At 35.4% G+C, this 22,121-nt stretch overlaps 2 protein-coding genes and 2 non-coding genes across 4 annotated transcripts; 3 read left to right on the forward strand and 1 right to left on the reverse strand.

Moving 5' to 3' along the window:
- Positions 1–942: 942 nt before the first annotated feature.
- On the reverse strand, positions 943–2,772 carry LOC130811009 (uncharacterized). The gene is made up of 4 exons (XM_057677137.1): positions 2,383–2,772; positions 2,050–2,278; positions 1,957–2,004; positions 943–1,820 (listed from the first exon to the last, which is right to left on the reverse strand). Exons 1-4 carry the CDS (start codon positions 2,770–2,772, stop codon positions 943–945), a joined length of 1,545 nt encoding a protein of 514 aa, XP_057533120.1.
- A 3,802-nt stretch (positions 2,773–6,574) lies between these two features.
- LOC130801438 (U5 spliceosomal RNA) lies at positions 6,575–6,691 on the forward strand. Its single transcript, XR_009039596.1, has one exon. It is a non-coding gene; the product is annotated as a U5 spliceosomal RNA (small nuclear RNA).
- A 526-nt stretch (positions 6,692–7,217) lies between these two features.
- On the forward strand, positions 7,218–7,380 carry LOC130801200 (U1 spliceosomal RNA). The gene has a single exon (XR_009039530.1). It is a non-coding gene; the product is annotated as a U1 spliceosomal RNA (small nuclear RNA).
- An 11,491-nt stretch (positions 7,381–18,871) lies between these two features.
- LOC130811463 (mitochondrial fission 1 protein A-like) lies at positions 18,872–22,107 on the forward strand. Its single transcript, XM_057677788.1, has 5 exons — positions 18,872–19,041; positions 20,069–20,204; positions 21,006–21,130; positions 21,612–21,675; positions 21,768–22,107. Exons 1-5 carry the CDS (start codon positions 18,949–18,951, stop codon positions 21,851–21,853), a joined length of 504 nt encoding a protein of 167 aa, XP_057533771.1. The 5' UTR covers positions 18,872–18,948; the 3' UTR covers positions 21,854–22,107.
- The last annotated feature ends 14 nt before the right edge of the window (positions 22,108–22,121 follow it).

A 22,121-nucleotide genomic window follows, 5' to 3' on the forward strand; every position in this document is an offset into this window, starting at 1 on the left:
CTTGTACTTTCAGGTGTACTTGGACTCGGAGATGATGGGTTTGTTGCAGTGGCGGACCCAGGAATTTCAAATTGGGGGGTCAAAATCCGAACGTCACGTCGTTCGGATAATCTGATCGTCGTCCGAATAATTTTTTTTAAAGAAAAATAGAAAACATAATAGAAACAATATTTACAATTTACAATATCAAATCCGATGTTAAAAGTTTTACAATCCAAAATATAAAAAAAAAAAAATACAAGCGTTCAAATGAAAATTACAAATTCATCCTTCGAGTTTTCATAATTTTAAAGCGATCAATAATCTTTTCATCAGAAACTTGTAGAAACACTTCCTTCTCAATGTAAGTAACCAAACAATCATTCACTAGTTGATCACCCATGCTATTTCTCAACTTATTTTTGACAAACGTCATTGCGGAAAACACTCTTTCTACACTTGCCGTAGCAACAGGAAGAATCAACATCAACTTGATTAGCAAATGTATAAGAGGAAAAGTCTCATGTCTCCTTGTTTTAACAAGCATCATGGAAAGAGAATTAATATCATGCAAATCATGAAATCTTTCATCATTTTGCATAGAATCCAAGAAGACATCAAGTTGAAGATCAAGAGCCGTTAAATCATAGCATGAAAACTCTTCGGGATATATAAAGCAAGTTTAAGTATCCTCTCTTTATCAAAAGATGAAAAGTTACCTCCAGGACTCAGGGAAGCCATGCATGTAAGTAACTCAATGTTCTTTTCATTAAAACGGTTATCAATCTCTTGAAGATGCAAATCAAATACTTCCAAAAAGATTGCAACCCGAAAATGATGTAGATTTGTTGCTTGTTTAGCAAAACGTCTTGATCTTCCTTGAGGTACATATTGAGCATCCATAGATGGAACATCAATCTAGTGTTTAGTACAAAATAAAATGACTTTGTCTAAGAGACTATCCTATCCTTGATCCCTCATCTTTTGCAACACATTCGTTGTACTTTTAACAAGGCTAATGGCATTCACAATATCTTGTTCCTTTCTTTGTAAAGCAACACATAAATCATTAGTGTAGCCAAAAATAGTCAACATGAAATGAGTCATAAAAATAAAATCAAAGGACTCCAAAGATCCTAAAACAACTTGAGCTTTGAGCTTATCATCCGGAGAGCCATTTTCTCCAATCTCCTCAAGCACTTTAACAATTGAAGGAAACAAGTTGATGATACTTATTAGACACTTGTAATGAGATCCCCAACATGTATCTCCCGACCTACTCAAACCACGTTCTTGATTCAAACCCGATCCACTTTCAATTTCCCCCACTTCCAAAGCTTGAGCCACTACTTGAGCTTGGTTTTTTCGAATAAGGTCTCTTCTCTTACACGAAGCTCCCACCACATTTAACAAGTTTGCAAGTACGTCAAAAAGCCAAGTACAATTAACATTCTTTTTAGCAACCGCAACTAGAGTTAGTTGAAGTTGATGAGCAAAACAATGAATGTAATAGGCTCTTGGAGTATCATTCATAATCAAAGTCTTGAGGCCATTGATTTCACCCCTCATGTTACTTGCCCCATCATACCCTTGACCTCTTATCATGGAAGAACTCAATGAATGTTCCATAAGCAAGGACATAATGGCATTTTTAAGAGACAAAGCGGTAGTATCACCCACATGTAGAATGCCTAAAAAGCGTTCCACTACCGATTCATTTTCTCTATTAACAAACCGCAAAACAAGAGCTAGTTGTTCTTTTTGAGACACATCACTTGATTCATCGGCCAAAATAGAAAAGTAACCATCACCAACCTCTTCTATTATGCGCCTAGTAGTCTCTTTTGCACAACAAGTGATAATGTCTTTTTGAATTTTGGGATGTTAATTGACAATTTTTGGGTGCATTTTGGAAAGCATATTTTCTTATTTTCTCAACCTTCCCCCCCAACCACTTCAAAAGCTCAAGAAAGTTACCTCTACTATATGACTTCTCACTTTCATCATGTCCCCGGAATGCCAAACCTTAGCCCAAAAGAAATCTCAAACAAGTTAAGGATGCATTCAAACGAATATGATATTCATTCATTTGAACCTCACTCGCATTATCAAATACAAATTCAATTGATGTCTTCTTTGCATCTCTAAGATTCACATATTTCTCATAAGCAATATTATGAGCAATATTATGAGCACTTTTAATTCCTCCAACATGCTTCTCAAGCCTCTCAGGTTTATTCCACGCTCTAAACCCTCCAACAACAAATGCATCACCCCCCTTGTTAATTTCAACATCCCTCTTGAACAAATAACAAACAAAACAAAATGCGGCATCCATTTCAACACTATATTCAAGCCAATCCCATTTTTTGAACCAATTCAAACTAAAACGGCGTAACCTACCGGAGATATTTGTTTGAGGGAAATCATGTGTTTTTGGTTGGCAAGGTTTTTTAAGAATATATGCTCTCCTAACCGGATTTCTTTCATTAGGGGATAATCCATTATGTTTTTCCTCAATCCCGGGTCATGAGGAAGAAGTTCAACATCATACACCCATTCATCATCCAATGGTTCATCACAACTACTTGAACCACCTACTTCCATATTAACATCTTCACTTGGAGGGGAACTTAAAGGAGGACTTAGAGGGGAACTTAAGGGGGAAGATTCATTGCCTTCGTTAGATGTTTGTTGGGATTTCATTCTTTTAAACAATAATTCACGAAGATCGGGTTGTCTTTCCTTTGCTTTTGACTTTTTCGAACAAGGTGAACTTGAATTACTTGACATTTCCTAATTAAATTAAAAATATGACTCAATTATCAAATTCAATAAGACAACGTCATCAACGTCAAATTTTCCAATGCAAAAATCAGTTTATAAACCCACATCAAAAAGGAGGAATTTGAGATGGATTGTTCTTATTTAAGGTGGGTAAATTAATACAAATGAGGGATTCAATTTACGCTAATGATTGTAATGCTCCATCAACAATTCAACATAGGAGAAAATCAACTAAAACAATAATGAAAAATGAAAACCCACAAATTTTACAAACCAATGCAAAACCCTAGAAAAAAACAAGAATTACCAGTAATCAACCATCAATTGAAAAGAACAAGTAATCAACAAATTAACAATTAAATAAGTAATGGAATTGAAGGTCACGAAGGTCACGATGAGACGAAGGTCACGAAGCTCACCATTGACGAACAGAGTCAGACGAAGTGTCGAAGTCGGACAGTGAACAGTCGAAGCGAAGAGGAAGGAGCCGGCGTCGTCAGCAAGGAGAACAGCCGGCATCGGCGCGTCGGAGTGCAAGGACCAGTCGAACTGTCGAAGTATGGAATTGAAGAGGATTGAGGAAGAGGAAGGCAGGAAGGCCGAAGTTTAGGGTTTGTTTTTGGGTTTTCCTCTTTCTTCCGCCTCCAGCACGCTTCTTTTCAATTTTTTTTTATTTTTTTTTTAAACCGCATTTAATTTTTTCAGATTGGGGGGTCCACTGCCCCCCCTTGCCCCTAGCTGGGTCCGCCCCTGGTTTGTTGGTTGGCCTGCTCCGTCTTCTTCACTTGGATCTCTTAGGAGAGTATCTCCTTCGCGAGCTTCAGTTTCTTTTTCTTTCCACGTCCATTCGGCTGCTTCGTCGAAAATTACGTCTCTAGAGATGATTAATTGTTTAGATTCAGGCTTGTAAAGGCGATATCCTTTTGTTTCGTGACTGTATCCAATGAATATGCATTTTTCTCCCTTCTCATCGAGCTTTTCCCGATTCTCCTTCGGGATGTAGGCATAAGCTACGCATCCGAACACTTTGAGGTGTTCTACTCTTGGCTTTCTCTTGTGCCAGGATTCATATGGCGTTAAATCCCTAACTGCTTTTGTGGGAGATCTATTGAGGATATATACTGCCGTGTGAACAGCTTCGGCCCAGTATCCTTTGGGTAGATGTTTACCCTACATCATGTTGCGGACTATCTCTGCTATAGTGCGGTTTTTCCTTTCCGCGACACCATTTTGTTGAGGTGTACGCCTTGCTGTAAGTTCTCTTTTAATCCCATGCTTCTTACAGAAGTTGTTGAATTCGTTGCTTGTAAATTCTCCGCCACGATCCGTTCTAAGAATCTTAAGAGAATGCCCACTTTGATTTTTTGTGAAGGCTTTGAATTCCATGAAGTGGGAAAAAGCTTCTGATTTTTTCTCCATGAAATATACCCACATCATGCGGGAGTAGTCATCTACGAACAGAAGAATATATCCTTTTCCGCCAAGAGACGGATTCTTGGTAGGACCCCAGATATCTGCATGAACAAGCTCTAGAGAAGCCTTGGCCCTCCAAGGTGCGGTAGGAAATGGCAATCTGTGCATCTTGCCATATATACAGCCTTCGCAAATTTTACTTTCATTTTTTATTGATGGTAGTCCAATTACCATTTATTTTTGTTTTAATAGTTTGAGACTCTTAAAATTTAGATGCCCGAATCTCAAATGCCATAAGGTGGATTCATCATTTATTGAGTTTAAAGCCAATTTTTCTTCAAATGGCAATTTTAATGGGAATATTTTGTTAGGAGCCATTTCAACAGTTGTTATTATCTGACCCTTATTTTTATCATAGATTTGACATTTGTTATTCTCAAATTTAACCATATATCCTTTTTTAATTAATTGGCCTACGCTTAATAAATTTTGTGCAAGTCCGGGAACATAAAAAACTCATGAATTAATTTTGATGAGCCATTTTTTGTTTTAACGGCGATTGTTCCTTTTTCGGCGACATCTTCTTTTTTACCATCGCCAAGTGTAATGTGTGTTTTAACATTTTCGTCAAGAGTGACAAAATAATTTTTATCTCCGGTCATGTGATTTGAACAACCACTATCAATATACCATATGTCACTTACTTTTTCTTGTGCATTTAATCCAGTGTAAAATATTTGCTCTCCAGAATTATTGTTTTCGGAATAGTTTGCTTTTTCTTTTTGTCGATACCAACAATCTTTTTCGAGGTGAGAGTGTTTTTTACACCTCTTACATTTGTACCGACAATCATTAATATTGTGGTTAGTTTTCTTACATAATTTACAATAAAGGTCAATTTGATTATTTAATCAACTCCTTTGATTTTTAAAATTTCCTCTCCCCTTGCTACAATTAGTTGATGTTTGTCCTTTTTCATGATTTTTACAATGACTATTTTTATTTTCACCATTAGAAAATTTTAATTTAGCTTGAAAAGCTTGTTCCAGTGGTTCTTCGTTAAATCTTTTTAATCTATCTTCATGTGCAAGTAGTGATCCCATTAATTCGGGTATACTTAATTAAGAAAAATTTTTCTTGTTAACTTCTTATATTGTTGTGGCAATAATGTTATATTTTTGTGATAGACTCCTTAATATTTTTCGAATCACATTTTCATCTTCTATTTTACAACCATTTGATCTTATTTGATAAACTATATTAGTGACTCGGTCAAAAAATGAATGTATTGTTTCATTTTCTGCCATTAATAGATTATCAAATTCTCTCCATAGTGATTGGAGTTTAAAAAGAATTACCTCTTCGGAACCTCTGTATTTTGTCTCCAGGATCCTCCAAGCCTCCGTAGCTGTTTTTGCAGGCATGATCGTTGTAAGTATTGCCTCGTCGACTCCACGATATAATAGGGATAGGGCATAGTTATCCCTTATCCTATTTTGTTTATATTGTTTTATTTTTGTTTCATCCCAAGATGACTCTTTAGTGTCATCTTTGGGTGGTTGCTTGTAACTTTCTTGTACTAATTCCCATAAATCTTGGGAGATAAATATTGACCTCATTTGCATAGTCCATTGTTCATATTTTTCTCCTTTAAATGTGGGAACCCAATTAACTTGGGGTTAATTAGTAGTTGAGGTCATTTTTTATTTTGTGGTTAGAGGTTTATTTTATTGTGGAGTATGTTAGTTAATGTGTTTAGGTTGTTTGGAGGTCTTGGTTTTAATTAGTTCTTGATATCAAATGTTAGGAAAATTTAGATGGTAAAATAGTGAATGAATTTATTTGGAGAGGAAGATGAGTGAATATATAGAGTGGATATTGTTCTTCATTGTACAAAAAAATTTATTACATCAATGGGTATTTATAGTGCAAGTTTACTAAAATATCTTAGATATTTTCATTTTTTTTAATTACTTTTCTAGGATCTTCCATTATATTATCTTAGATATTTTTATTTTTTAATTCTTTAGTTTAGATATTTTTATATTTAATTGAAATCCTAGATTTTTCTAAATTATTTTAACACAATAAGCACGGAGTTTAGGAAGTTCTGTTATTGATGTCATAAAATACATTATAATGGAACGTTTCTAGTACAATTTTGCAGAAGGTTTGTTAGACTTGTTCCCACTCTATATGCAATGTAAATAAACGGCTTTATATGCTGAATGAAATATGTTGAATAGAAATACAAGTTACCTCTTGGAGCTAGCAGTGGTCAAAAGCTGCATTATATCCATATCAATCAGGAATATAGGTGCAAGCCTTGGTGGTAATATAAATAGCCATTTTGATAATTGTCGGAACCACGCAGCCACGCAGTGAGCACATTGCAAACTATTCTTTCGCCTCACTGCAAACTATTCTTTCGCCTTTTACTAAAGAATACTGTGCGCTTGCTGCATAGAGTGGCATACATTTATTTTTGGAGGGAATTCCTAATAAGGAGTTTCCAACAAGACTATCACAAATTGTCCTTAAAATATAAAGAAATGTGATTAAAAAATCTTACGAGAATAGAGGCATATGTTAATACGTAATCTGTAAAAAGCCCACAAGTTGTACAATTGAGTTTTTATGAGGGATCCTGGCTGAAGTAGTTAAGCTCTGTTGCACTTGCCATCTCTGAAGTTAGGTGAAAGACTAGCACAATTTATGGCTGCTGGGACCTGCATTTGTGCAGTAAATACTAAATACAGCAAGTTTGTTATATATGCCAACATGCAACAATGGGGGAGTGATTCGGTAGGGCAAGCCAAAGCTCAATTAACTGTGTTGCTAAATAAATAAGGAGAACTGAAATATGATCATGGAAACCTCAAATAATCACTATATATACACTCTCGTAATGGAAATTAGTTTGTGATGTTGGAACATATCCCATACTTTTTAGAAGAGAATATATCCCACATTAAGAAACTAACAAACCATAGAAAAGATAGATGAATATAAAAGGATTATGTGTACAACTTTACAAATCACTTACCTGGACGGGGTCAATGAGTGATCAAGAAAACTTATGGCCTAGGTTGTTGACCTCCATTGCACTTCAAGGAGGGGCAACTGCCTAAGATCTCCCCAAGTTGGGAGAGTCTACGTCATAATTTGTGATAGTGGGGGCCAGCGTTCGCGCGGCCTCTGTTCAATCTTGAGTAAAATCTTATCAATATGAGTAAAATATAATTATGCTTCATAATATTAAGTCTAAGGGTGATTTTTTGTCTAGTTAACTTTAGCATATAGTGGCATAAGTTCATTTTTGGAGGGAATTTTCTGGCAATTACTACAACGAACTATGAATTTACATTATCAAGTACCCTTTCCTAGTGAAATTAATATAGAATTGAAGGTGAAAGGAAAGTGATAGTAGGGGCCTGTGAACACTGCCCCTGTCCAATCTCTAGTTATAATCTTTATCGAAGTGGAGGAATATAAGTGCATTAAGGTACAAGTTGTTTTTGGTCAAGGACCATGGCTTGAGTAGGTTAGTATCAATGAACGCCTATAAGTGTCCACAATAGGACATGCACCATTCTCAAAGCTTAAAGCTCTTTATCCAGACATTGATGAAAAGAGCAGAGATACCTTCTTTTTGTACAATATGTCCAGCTTCAAGACAACATAGGTTACCATTCAAAGATAGCTACATCATGACTTATCGAACTTTTGATCTTCTTCATATGGATGTTTGGGGCCCTTATTCACATAAAACACATACTGGTTGTACTTACTTTTTAACCATTATAGATGACTTTATTAGATTTACTTGGTTGTATTTGCTCAAACAAAAATCAGATTGCTATGACATGATTCAACATCTTTTTGCCGTTATACAAAATCAGTTTCATAAGTGTGTTAAAGCAGTTAGAAGTGATAATACTAAGGAACTATGTGAAGGAAATATGTTGATTTTATTTCACCAACTTGGTATTGAACGTCAGAAATCCTGCACCTACACCCCCCAACAGAATGGGGTTGTTGAACATAAGCATAAACATCTTTAAGAAACTGCAAGAGCACTTTTCTTTCAATCTAATCCCCCTCATTCTTTTTGGGGAGATTGTGTATTGTGTGCTGCATACATAATTAATCGTTTGCCTCTTTCATGCTTGCATCACATCTCACCTTATGAGATGCAACACACACCTAGAGTTTTTGGATGTTTATGTTATGTCTCCATTTTACACCCACAAAGATCTTAGTTTGAATCTAGAGCTAATCCTTGTGTATTTTTAGGATACCTATATGCACAAAAGGCATACAAAGTTTATGATCTCAAGACTAAGAAAACCATCATTACTAGGGATATTATTTTTTATGAAAAGCACTTTCCCTTCCACCAAAAGCAACTCCTTCATTCACCTTTTTCCTCCTTTTATCTTCCAGTCAATACAACACCTAACATACCTACTGACTCCTATTCCCCTACTAATCACATGTTTTCTAACCACCCACTTTCTACACGTCTATCACCTACACCTCACTTGCCTTCTCCTATTACTACTCAACCTACTCCTCCAACTGATGTTGATCACACAGACACTCCATCTCCTCCAAAAAGTGAGTATGAACACCCCATTCGCATATCTCTTAGACACACTAAACCCCCTGCACATCTCTATGACTATATATGTAATCTTGTTTCTTTTTCTAACCTTCCTAATGTGTCTCAAGTTTTTTTGTCAAAACAAGCACAGTGGTATGAACCAAGGTCTTACAAAGGAGCTGTCAAAGATCCTTCTAGGCAACTTGCTATGCAAAAAGAATTGGATGCCTTAGCCCTCAATTAACACATGGGAATTGGTTCCTTTACCCAGTGGCAAGAAAGCCATTGGATCCAAATGGGTCTACAAAATCAAGCTAAAATCAGATGGCACATTGGAAAGACATAAAGCCAGACTTGTGGCCAAAGGGTATAATCAACTCCATGGTATAGATTTTCAAGAAAGCTTCTCCCCAGTTGTTCGAATGACCACTGCAAGCTGCTTAATTGTTGTGGCTGTTAGTAGGAATTGGCAATTATTCCAACTTGATGTGAACAATGACTTTCTACATGGGGACCTATATGAAGATGTGTATATGAAAGCTCCTGAAGGTCTCAACTCTCCTCCTAACTTGGTTTGTAAACTCAAGAAGTCCCTCTATGGCTTGAAACAAGCATTCAGACAGTGGTTTTCACGATTAACAACTGAGCTGTTCCACCAAGGTTATACAAAATCCAAACATGACTACTTACGGCCCGTTTGGTTAGTAGTAATAGATAGCGGTAATGGGAATAATTTATAGTGTAAAATTTCATTAAAAGTTCCATATCATTCCCATGGTAATGAAACTTTAATTACAAAAAAGTTTTTTTGTTTACAAATTTTCATTACCACCTAATACCACCTCTCCCAATGGTAATGCAATGCATTGGAATGAATTTTATGAAGAAAATGAGATGATTAAAGTTGAACAAGCATGACCATCAAGGTAACCAAGAGATTTTTCAACAAAAATTACACTTGTTTTTCATTCCCATTATTACACTTTATTACCACATACCAAACGGGCGGTTAGTGTTCATCAAGTCTTCTTCTGCCTCTATCACTATTGTAACTGTATATGTAGATGATATTATCATCACTGTAGACAATATCTCTCACATCCAATCTTTGAAGTGTCATCTTCATAGAATTTTTGGCATTAAGGACTAGGGCAAACTTAATTACTTCTTGGGATTTGAGGTCACATATGTAGAAGGTCTTGTATTAAGCCAAAAGAAGTTTACCAATGATCTTCTCCAAGATTCAGGCCTGTCTCCTTACAAAAAAGTTGTCACTCCACTCCCTTTAAACCTAAAGCTTCATTCCAATGATTCTCCCTTACATCCTGATGCAACCAAATACAGATCCTTTGTAGGAAAACTAAATTTTCTAACAAACACCAGACCTGACCTCTTTTTTGTTGTCCAGTCTTTGAGCAAATATATGCAAAATCCTACTGAAAACCACTTTAAAGCCTTACATCATACACTTCACTATGTTGCTGCAACTTGTGGTCAGGGCATTCTTCTTAAGGGCAGCACTTTTCTCAAATTAAAAGCCTACTCAAATTCTGATTGGGGGGCTTGTTTGGACACCAGACACTCAGTCACCGGTTACATAATTCTCTTTGGCTCTTCCCCTATCAGCTGGAAGTCTAAAAAACAGTGTACTGTCTCCAAATCATCCTCTGAAGCTGAGTATAGTGCCATGGCTGCAGTAGCCTCTGAAATAACATGGTTGGTTCGTTTATTGGAAGATTTTGGTGTTACAGACTTGAGGCCAGTCACTCTTGAGTGTGAAAATAAATCAGCTATCCAAATGGCACACAATCCTGTCCTCCATCACAAAACAAAACATATCGCCATCGACTCATTTCACCTGAAAAAAAATCATTGAAGGCCTCCTTGAGCTCAGATATGTTCCTACTCATGACCAGATAGCTGATGCCTTGACCAAGATCCTCCTTTCTCATCACCTCCAGTACCTCTTATCCAAGCTTGGCATGACTACTGCCACCCCAAGCTTGAGGGGGATGATGAAGTTATACTCCCAGACATCCCTTAAATAAGATCAATGCTCTTGTATTGTACCTTAGTTTGTTATTCTGGTAGTTAGTTAGTTAGCTTACTTTAGTTTGTTCAAATCCTTTTCTTGTTTTCTTGATTCTTGCATTAGTTAGGCTCTCTATATAAGGAGTCCTCTTGTGTATCTCAATTCATCAATTCAGAATAATAAAGCAAACTCTTTCTCTTCATCCTTGGAGTCTTCTAAACACTTGTTCTGATTCATTAGGAATCCTAAACCAATCTCTGAATTGTATCAACATTGTACCATTGATCGTGTAAATCTTGACATGTGAAGATTAAGTGTGCAAAATAAGTCTTAGGTTCAAAGTGCAAGAGTGTGCCAGCCGAGTCGGCGGTGGTTACACGTATGCAGGAGTTTCTTTTTGCTATTGTGGGCCGGTTACTTGTGTTTATTATTTAGTAAATTCCTTTTAATTGGACATTAGCGTATAAATACCCCCATTTAGGGTTAGGGCATAATATTCACAAATTGAGAGATCACAAGAGATCCATTATTATTTGTGAGAGATTCTTGATTCATCTTGTAAATTCTTTGCGATTATAGTGAAATTATTTGATCTCGGTGCTGGTGGACGTAGCTATCACATTGATAGTGAACCATGTTAAATCTCTTGTGTCATTTTCTTATTGTTCTGTTTGAATTTCTTTATTGTTTTATTATTGTTCATCGATCTTGCTTTTGCTGTCGCACAACACACAAAAATTAACAATGTGGTGGGGACAGAACATCAAAATTTTAATGGACGAATAAAAATATAAAGTGGGACAAGCAGAACTCATACCATGGAATCAAGATCTCTCATTCTCTCCTCCTTCCTACAAAATCCCAAGAGATCAATATGTTGAATTTTAGATTTTAGAGCGCACGTAGGGCATAAAGGATTAATAGTTCTTTACTACATCTGTACGGCTAAAACTCCTGTCCCTAAATTGATGAAGAACACTCCTGTCCAATGTCCATTTCAATTTTCTCCTTTTAACTGTATCTATACGACTATACAACTACACTAAGTCAGCAATTGCAACAAAGCCCTTAAATTTCTAACTGTGATAAACCTAGATTTGATATAGTTGTCCCAAATAATTATCAACCAAAAGCAAAAGCATAATCATAGTCAAAATTGGGGGAAAATGAAAAGACATGCAAAATGCAAATACATACAGATAATCGAAATGAAAAATTGGGTGAAAATCGGAAGGAATACCTTGAAATCGACCGAGACTCATAGAAGGATTGTTTATAAATGCGAGATGGAATAGAACTCCTAGTAGATTGTAGTAGTTTTAGAGTTTTGGTGATCAGCATTCAGCAGACACTATGACGCCGGTATGACCTGCGCCTCCTCTTGTCTGTTCGTTGATTTACGAGGGAACATTTTGCGGGGCAAATTCTAACGCGCGGTGTGTTTTTATTGAGATTTCTAGAATATTATGAAGAGTTAAAATATAAAAATAAAAAATAAAAGAAAATAATATTTTTTTGATTTATTATTTAATACTCCTATTTCAGTATACAATGTTTATATAAATTAAGAAAATAAAAATTTAAAAAAAAAAAAGAAAAATAAAACTTTCTACATGGAAAATATGTTATGTTATTAAATAATAAAGTTAATAAACAAAAATATGAGAATTATAAACATTAAAAATATATTTTATAAAATAATGTTATGGGAAAAACATAAAGACCGCAACTATAAAAAAATGTTAAAGAAAGTTCTTGGAAAATATGTGGGAACGATGAAAATTTAAAAATATTAAAATAAAATGAACGTATTTCTTTAATATTGCAAAATCCTAACGTAATTTTCGTTTTACGTTGCAGGTAAAGTCAATTCTCACTCTACCGTTTAAGTACTATGGATTATTTTATTATTTTTTTCTAGAGCAAACCACCATTTGTGATGACGGTTTGTAAAATTAAAGGTATCAAGAATCAAATGTGCAACCTCCACTTTTATAAGTATCCTCAGCATCAACTGAGCTATACAATTTCTTAAGAAATTCATTACTTAATATAATTAATAAAGTATGTAAATTATAAAGTTTTTAAAAAAGATAAATTAAAATAAATTCTTCCCTTGCCGAAAAAACCAGCAACTAATCGTTTAATACGAGATAAAGAAAGATTATAAGAAACTACCTAATTTATAAATTTATTTGCAAAAGCTTACTTTATTTATGTTTTTTTTTTGAAAAAAAAAACTATCTAATGTGATATATTTCTCTGCAAATAACTACCACTTAACAGAAAACACTAATTGATCGTTAAGTTTGAAGGTTTGACCAATTTGAGAGATTAATTTGTCTCTGTGGCAGTATCTCATTGGTCCTCGTATTTTTAAATAATTAAAAATTAAAACACATAAATTAACAAAATAAAAATTAAATGATAATTGACGTCATTTTTACCCATCATAACGATTTTTTTTTTTAAAAAAAGGACGTCTCGTTTATCCTTATGGTGTTACTCATTTGAAAATCCGGTCGAAACAAATACTTATTCGTCTATTTTAATATACGACCGCAAAAGATATTTAACGTCATTTTTACCCATCATAATGATTTTTTTTCAAAAAACAGACGTCGCGATTATCGATATAGGATTCTTTTTAGAAAATCCCTTAAGAGTGTTCTGACCGGATTTTCAAAAGAGTTATTCCGTAAGGATAATTGCAACGTCCGTTTTTTTTTTAAATATCATCGTTATGATAGTAAAAATGACGTTAAATATCTTTTTCGGTTTATGTGTCGGGAAATAGACGAATAAGTACTTGTTTCGACCAGATTTTCGAAAGAGTTATCCCATAAAGTAAATCGCAACGTCCGTTTTTTGAAAAAAAAAATCGTTATGATAGGTAAAAATGGCGTCAAATATCTTTTATTTTTATTTTGTTAATTTATATGTTTTAATTTTTAATTATTTAAAAATACGAGGACCAATGAGATACTGCCACATAGACAACTTAACCTCTCAAATTGGTCAAACCCTCAAACTTAACGGTGAATTAGAGTTTTCCGTTAAGTGGTAGTTATTTGCAGAGAAATATATCACATTATGTAGTTTTTTACAAAAAAAAAATACATAAGATAGTTTTTTGCAAATAAACCTATAAATTAGGTAGTTTCTTATAATTTTTCCTTTTGACAATTAAATACAAGACCTTTTTATTCAAACCAACATAATAAACAAATCGCCATCTCAAATACCGATTATCTCATAGTTTTTTTAAAGTGTATTTAGATCAAACCACCATCTCAAATAGCGGTTTGCTCAATTTTTTTATTTAATAAATTTGTTTAAATCAAATTGTCTTCTTGAATAGCAGTTTGCTTATTAAAAAAAAAAGAAAATTTGAAAAAAATAAGATAAATCAACAACTTATTTCCCAAAATAAGCTCCGTGAAAACTTATTTCCCAAAATAAGCGTCCGTACATCCAAACCTTGGTTTGGGAAGAGTCGCTGTTAGTAACAGCGAAAGAGCAAAAAAAAATAAAATTTTAAACCCAAAGTCGTTGTTAGTAACAGCGACTTAGGTCCTTTTATTTTTCCATAATCTTCTTCTTCCTCATTTCAGTTCGCGGTTTTTTTTTTCATTCGACATCTCCCTCGTTTATCCTCCTTTAAAATCACATTCAATCCTTCAACTAAACTCATCAAATTCCAAATTTGTACCACTAATTAGTTGTGTAATCTTCCAAGATAGACCTAAGGTAACGAAAATATAGGGTTTATTGAATTTTAATCAACTTTCACATTAATGTAGGTTCAAAAGCTTGCAATTAACTAATTCTTGTTGATCTACAGCTTATTGAGGTACGTTTTTATTTTAAATTTTGTTATTTGGTGCTGATTTCAAAATGTATGTCATGATCCTTGCGTCATTTACACTTAAACTCTACGTAAATGTCGAATGTAGTTGTTATTTACCTTGATCTTCATAATTAAAAGTTTGTTCGAGAATTTGTTGTTGAATTTAAAATGTATAGTGGTCATATATTTATGAACATGATGGCGATGTTGATTTTGTATGTGCTGTTGTAGAAATGGATTCATTTCGTGTGACCGTTGTATGCTTTTAGAATGGTTCTATTCGATCAATTAGTACATGTATTTGACTATATGAAACAAATAAATAACTTAATTATTTATTGCAATACATAACGCTTAGTTATTGTTGAAATGCAGCAGAGATGGATCCAGCAGCTCCAGGCCCTCTCGACCATAGTGTCCTTACGATGCAGGCGAATTACAGGAGCAGTGTGCTATGGAATATACAGGTTATTGAACTTACCCCTTTTGAATTTAGTACTTCACACTACTTTATCTTGCAGCTAACATAATATTTGGATTTAGGTGTCCGACACGGAGACCATATACACCAAGCATCCCGATTCAGATCCGTGGGCCATTGACGCAAGGATCATCCCGTACCTTCAGCTTACGAGGTTGCATGACTTCCACCTTATCGCGTACGGGAGATTCGATCAGGCGCTAGTCACGGCTTTAGTCGAGCGATGGCGCTAGGAGACTCATACCTTCCACCTACCTGTAGGTGAGGCTACGGTCACATTACTTGACGTAGCTGTGCTTACACGGCTTCCCATCGAGGGACATGCCGTCTGCATTGATGGACGCCAATTCGAAAGCTGCCAAGACAAAGTGCATAGATTACTAGGAGTTCGACCTCCGGCAGAGGTAACCAAAGGGAGTAGCCTGCACGTAACATAGCTTGCACAGAACTTCTCGCACCTCCCTGAAGGTGTTGATGACGCCACCGTTGAGAGATACGCTAGGGCGTATATCTTTTATCTGATTGGTGTTGTCTTGTTCTCCGACAAGACTGGCAACCGGGTACAACTATTGTACTTGATGTTGCTTGATGCGCCATGGGAGGTCATCTCCAGATACAGCTGGGGTTCGGCAGCCCTTGCGTATCTGTACAGGAGGCTTTGTGAAGCTTCACGGAAGAACGTGAAGGAGATCGCTGGGCCCCTGATAATACTGCAGGTAATACTAAGTTTTCATGTTACCGTTTTGTTTCATTTATTACATATTTTTGTGTTTAATTTTACTTACTTATATTGGTAATTCATAGTTTTGGGCATGGGAGCATGTCCTCATTGGTCAACCGATGAGGAATGTGGGACGTGGTGCATTCGCGCCACCACTACTTCCTCCTCCGCATGTGCCATATGGATCGCGTTGGTCCTTTGAAAGACGAACCAGGACTCACACTGGATCGGGTGTGGGGTTCTACCGCGATCAACTCGATCTACTATGAGTTGACCAGGTAACAACTTCACTACAACTTGTTTTGTAACTATCACATTACGTAATTTATTAATCGAATTTTCACGTTTAGTTTCGATGGGACCCTTACCCCGCTGAGGCGTACGCTTCATTGCCTCAGCACTCGGGCATATTGTTAGGGGCGTGGAGAGCATCTGTACCTCTAATCTGCTTCGACATAGTCGAAGTGCATCTCCTTGAGCGCGTACTGCGCCAATTTGGGATGGTACAGGGCATCCCGCCGCCATGTGACACAGAGGCTGAGCTCCACCACTCACGCAAGGGTAGGGATCCCAAGAACTGGCTGGATGTCAACTGGCGCCATGTCGCTCGTTGGGAGCACATGCTAGAGCTGCTGGCTCAAGGTGCGCCGATCGAGGCATTAGGCGCACCTACTTCGGCGGATTACATGCCGTGGTTTCTCTCCATCACTCGTCGATGGATGACACCACGAGGTGTCATGGCGGCAGCCCAGTATGCTCCCGCAGCACCGACGATGACACACTTTGTAAGTATTCTTCAACATTGATTATTATCCATATATATAGAACTTACACGTTATACATTTCATTAATAATTAAGTCATACTGCAGGCACAGGGCATTGCATCAGTCATCAGCTCCTCCCAAGAGGAGCCCGTACGGGAGATTTCCCAAGGCATACTCCTAGGCACGCAGTTTCAACACTTCATTCCGGAAGTGACTGCGCCCCACATCACTACGTACGAGTCATCTCATCATGACCCCGACGTTCATCTTGAGGAGGTTGACTTAACGTGCCCGAACTAAGGTGCCGGGTCCTCGCAGGGTGCCACATCATCACAGTATCAATCACCTCCCCTACCCGAGCGTCATGCGACGGCCTCTTACTATCGTAGGAAGGCGTCGTAAACCGTCACAGTTAGATTGGGTACAGGAGGAGGATTAGCATTTGAATGCTGTTTGTAATTATTGAACATTTGTACATACTCAATATTTGTAACAGTTGGTCTATTGTGTGTAAATTGTAACATATATGTAGATGTATATATTTTAAAAGTAGTATCACACGTTTATTATGAATTTCAATCAAGTTCAACAAATACATATTAAATTACATAGTTCATTCGTTAAGTTAAACTACCGTCGCTAACTAAGAAGGCTTCTTAAACTTTCTCATAATCCTTTCAGTCTCTTCTTTCCTATGCGCCATATCATTCATTTGCCTCTTTAGATTAAATACCTCATCTTTAGGCTCTTTTTTTTCCTTTTCAAGCCGTATTATTACGTCTCTCTGCCATTTTGTACCCTCCGGAGCAATCCATCTAAAGTATGTGCATCCTAATCCGTCAACCAAGTAGAAAGGGCAAGCAACAAATTCACGCCCTGGATCGAAGTCGCTCCAATCTGTATTAATCTCAACTTCATAACCACAATCACAGAGCTCTTCAACACAATGTTCCTTTGACATCTACATAACACATATATTATACAAACGTAAGTAAACTTTCAAAAACAATATTAACATTTATAAATTGACATTAAAACTAACATAATACCTTATGTTACCTTTAAAAATTGATTGAAAAGAAGAAGAATGATGCAAAATGAGTATAATGAAGTATGGGAAATGATGGAGCTATTTATAGAACATCATTACAACGGCTATTTTCACGTTCCTAACGGCTATTTTTCTAAATTACCAACGACTACTTTAGTTCTCCAAAAAAAAATAAATAAATAAAATTAAAGGTTAAAGTCGCTGTTACTAACAGCGACTAAAGGAGTTGACCAGTCAACTCATTCAGTCGCTGTTAGTAACAGCGACTTTAACCTATAATTTTTTTTTAATCTTTCGCTGTTGATAACAGCGAATTATCCCGAGGCTAGGCTCGGTTGTATGGACGCTTATTTTGGAAAATAAGTTTTTACGAAGCTCATTTTAAAATTAAGTTGTTAAATAATCTTATTTTTTTCAAATTTTCTAAAAAAAAATTAGCAACCCATATAGTAGTTCCATCTTAAAAATTGCTTTCTAACTACTATTCTACAAGGACAATATCGAGGGAAATAAGTTTTCGTGTTACACACATTGAGAATTATGTTGTAAAATAACAATATTGGAGAAAGAGATTCAATAATGTCAATAGGAAATATATAGAAACTCTAAACATTAAAAAAAATTTAATTTAGGATGACCAAGTAAACAACAAATGTAACAGACTAAAAGTGAAAATGAGAACTTCAAATAGAACTGTAGGGACTAGGGAGTATAATATATTTTGACTTGTAATTTGGCGCAAAATTCTAAACCTTATGTTATATATTAGGTAATATAATAATAATAAATGCCTATATAATTAAAAATTTAAAATATATTCTAATTTATTACTCCCTCTGTTTTTATTTGTTCTTCTCATTTACTTTTTGCGCAGATCTTAATGCAAATTTAAAAGTCATATTTTAATTGCGTTTTTGAAAATTCTAAAAGGTTAATATTAAGACGAATCTATTAAGATTTCACATAAATATATATTTTTTCATATAAATCGATGAGAATTCATGATTAAAATTCGACTCTAAAATTTTTAATTTCTATTTGAATAAAATATATAAAATCGGAGAGAGCACTAAAAATTAATTTTATCGTTAATAAAAAGTCAAAAAAGATAGAACGGGAACCGGTGACCGGTGAGTCAATAAAAGTCAATTTCTTAATCGTGTTGGTTTATACATATTTACATTTTAACTCCTTCCCTACTGGTATATTTAATCTCTCTCATTCTCATTTTGAAACAGGGTTTCTTAGTCTCAGAACTAAAAAATGGATGCCAAGATCGGAAAATTTTTGGAATCCGTCGGAAATTTCTTCAGTAAAGATGACCAAATTCCATGGTGCGATTCTGATGTTGTTTCTGTAAGTGTTATTTCAATCTTATCTCTTTCTTGACCTCATTTTAGGGTTCATTTCTTACTAAATTTCCTTGTTTATCCCTTTTCTCCTATTTGACTCATGAGATTTCTTCTTTTTTATGCTATTGCTTTCATTGCCCGTTTTATTTAATTTCTAATGTTTGTGAAGGATTGATTCTGATGTTGTAATCTATGGTGACTTTGAAATCCTGATTCGTACCATTTTCAATTGTTTGATTGCGATCAATTGAGATGTAGTTTCTTTTCAATTGAGTTATTTGTGAGATTAGTTTTGCAGTTTTTGAACTTCAGTGTAATGTAAATTATGTTGTTTGGACTTAGGCATATGCCCAAATGTTCAACTGTTTGTGAAATTTGTCCTATGGTGTAAGGAGTGAGTGTTGAAAATTGGACTCAGGCACTTGAGGTGAAAATTAAGAGTCCGAGTAAGTACGATTACTAGTGTCCGGGATATATATTATTAGTATGTGCTGTAGCATGCGGTGCTGTGTGTTTTGTGTTGATGAAGACGAGTTTATTGAAGGCTTATGGCGTATAATATTTGAGCATTTATGCTTACGTTTAAACATGCGATATAGGGATTATGTCAAACAGGTAGTGCTTATGCAAAATAGATTATTTAGTGTTATCTATGCATTGATTGAGAGTGAAAGGTTTATTGAGCTATGTCATATGATAGCTCAACAAGCATTTTGATCTTTTTCTTAACACGAGTATTTATGTAAAGTTTTGGATGATTTTCGTAATCAAATTACAAAGGTAAGGTTGCAAATATCCGAATCCCAAACTTTGGCTAGGCAGGAGCCGCAGGACATTAGGTGATTAGGTTAATGGCATGTGGTTAGGTACTATAATAAAAGTATTTGATTAATGTATAGCATTGTGAATAAATGTAGTATCAGTGTTCATTAAATTAAATGACTTCCAACTTTTAAATTTTAGAAAAAGGAAAAGATAGGTTGTGGAGCATTATAGCTTACCAGTTACCATGGCTGTTTGACTACTTTTAGGGACTTGAACGGGAGGTTGCAGAGGCTGAAAATGCTAGTGAAGAACAGAGAAGTGAATGTATTATGAGGTTATCATGGGCCCTTGTTCATTCTAGGCGTCCTGAGGACGTGCAGCGTGGGATAGCCATGGTCGAAGGTAAATTGGACACCTCTATCAACATGATTCTTCTTATGTCATCTATGTTTGATACTTTTATCATTTATAATTTCCATCATAGTTATGGGAAATGGGTGATTTGACTAGATTTTCTATGTGGCTTCTTATAGTGCCAAAAGAAAATTTTGTTATAGGCTTATAGCTATTGTTTGCATTGGTTTATCTGCAGCATTTGTTTAGCATATTTTATTCTTTTTATAGTTTTCTGCTGCTGTCAAGGTTTTGTCTTTTACTCTTCATGCACCACCCGTATCTATATTGGGAGCTGACTGTTTTAGTTCTGTTGTGAATTGTATGTATGATTTCTTTTAAATTATACTCAGCCTATACTCTTTTCTGTATTTCTGAGTTATTTTTAATGTCGATTTCTGTGTCTTCCTTTTTAATCTATCCTTTTATTTTTTAATGTTTTGACCAAGTAAACAAAGCAAATTTCTCTAAGAAATAAAATTATATGTTTGATTGGTTAGTTGCTTCTATGAAATGTCGATTAACCTATAAGAAGGTTAATCATCTCTATAATAGTACAAACCCAAAGAAAGAAAATAAAGATGGCAGATATTGTTCATTCTTTCTTTTTATTATATTGATCTGTCATGTGTTCTCCATTTTAATAAAGTTTCGGTTCATGCCTGTAAATTGTAATTAGTGCTTGACAATCTAGGTTTAAAGTGCATAAATTCATTCCGAGTCCCCTCCATCCCACCTCCCCTTGTTTTTCTCGGGTAATATAATGGTCTAGAAAGAAGAATAAAGTTTGTGTTCTGGTTATTTTTGCAGCGTCCCTGGGTAATACTAACATCAGTCCGCTGGCAAGGAGAGAGAAAATCTATTTGCTCGCTGTAGGGTACTACAGAAGTGGTGATTTTACGAGAAGTAGGCAACTTGTAGATCAATGTCTTGAGGTATATTTCTAGTTCTATGATGTAGGCTTGGTGTAAATATTTGTTTATTTTTTCTTATCAGTTATATCTCTTTAATGAGATAATCTGTACTCCATGTGACCCTTTGATTTTGCTATAACAAGGAAAATTTGCCCTAAAATTTGTAGTAGAAGAATAAAACAAAAAAAAAGTGGATGGAAAGGATGTGTGGATGAGAAGAGGGAGAATGAGTCTGTGTATGAGATTAGAAGACTTAATGTGAGAGATCAAACTACAACCAAAAATAGAAATGTAGAGAAATCAAAAGAAGAACCCTTTTTAGAAATGCAGAAAACTCGAATTGCTTAGCCAGTTAGCCTTGATCACCCCTAATTTAATGGCTGATGTCATGTGTTCATTCTTGATTACCTTTGTTATTACTTTTAGCATAAATTGATACTGACTGAGCTCTTCTTACTATAGTTTTTAGCTTCAAGTGATGTTGAAACTTTTCTTATCTCAGATTGCGCCTGACTGGAGGCAAGCATTAACCCTGAAGAAAAACATTGAAGACAAAATTGCCAGAGGTAAGAACTTTGATCCTCTACTTCCCAAATAACATCAGAGTTGCTCCTCATTTGACAATTGTCTTACTGCTTTCTCGTGCTGCTGCATGCAGATGGTGTCATTGGAATAGGCATTACTGCAACTGCTGTTGGACTTCTTGTTGGTGGAATTGCTGCAGCTGTGGCTCGTAAGAAGTGAGATAATCTCAAATCTTGTTTGAGTGCAGTTCAAAACTACAACTATCTTGACTACTGTCCGTGAAGACGTGATTTCTGTATATGCTTTGTGCACGATGGTTTGGATAAATAATCTCTCGACAAAAATAGGGTTTTCACTTTTACTTTTAGATTTATATACATGTTTTGAGGTATTGCCATTAGGCATTTTTGATTGTAATTGGCAAATTAAAGGTTATCACTTACCAGAGTATAAAGATTGTTGTTGTGGAACCACTATCCTCGTTACA

This window comes from Amaranthus tricolor, chromosome 1 (assembly GCF_026212465.1).
Source record: "Amaranthus tricolor cultivar Red isolate AtriRed21 chromosome 1, ASM2621246v1, whole genome shotgun sequence".
In the NCBI taxonomy this organism is placed as follows: Eukaryota; Viridiplantae; Streptophyta; class Magnoliopsida; order Caryophyllales; family Amaranthaceae; genus Amaranthus; species Amaranthus tricolor.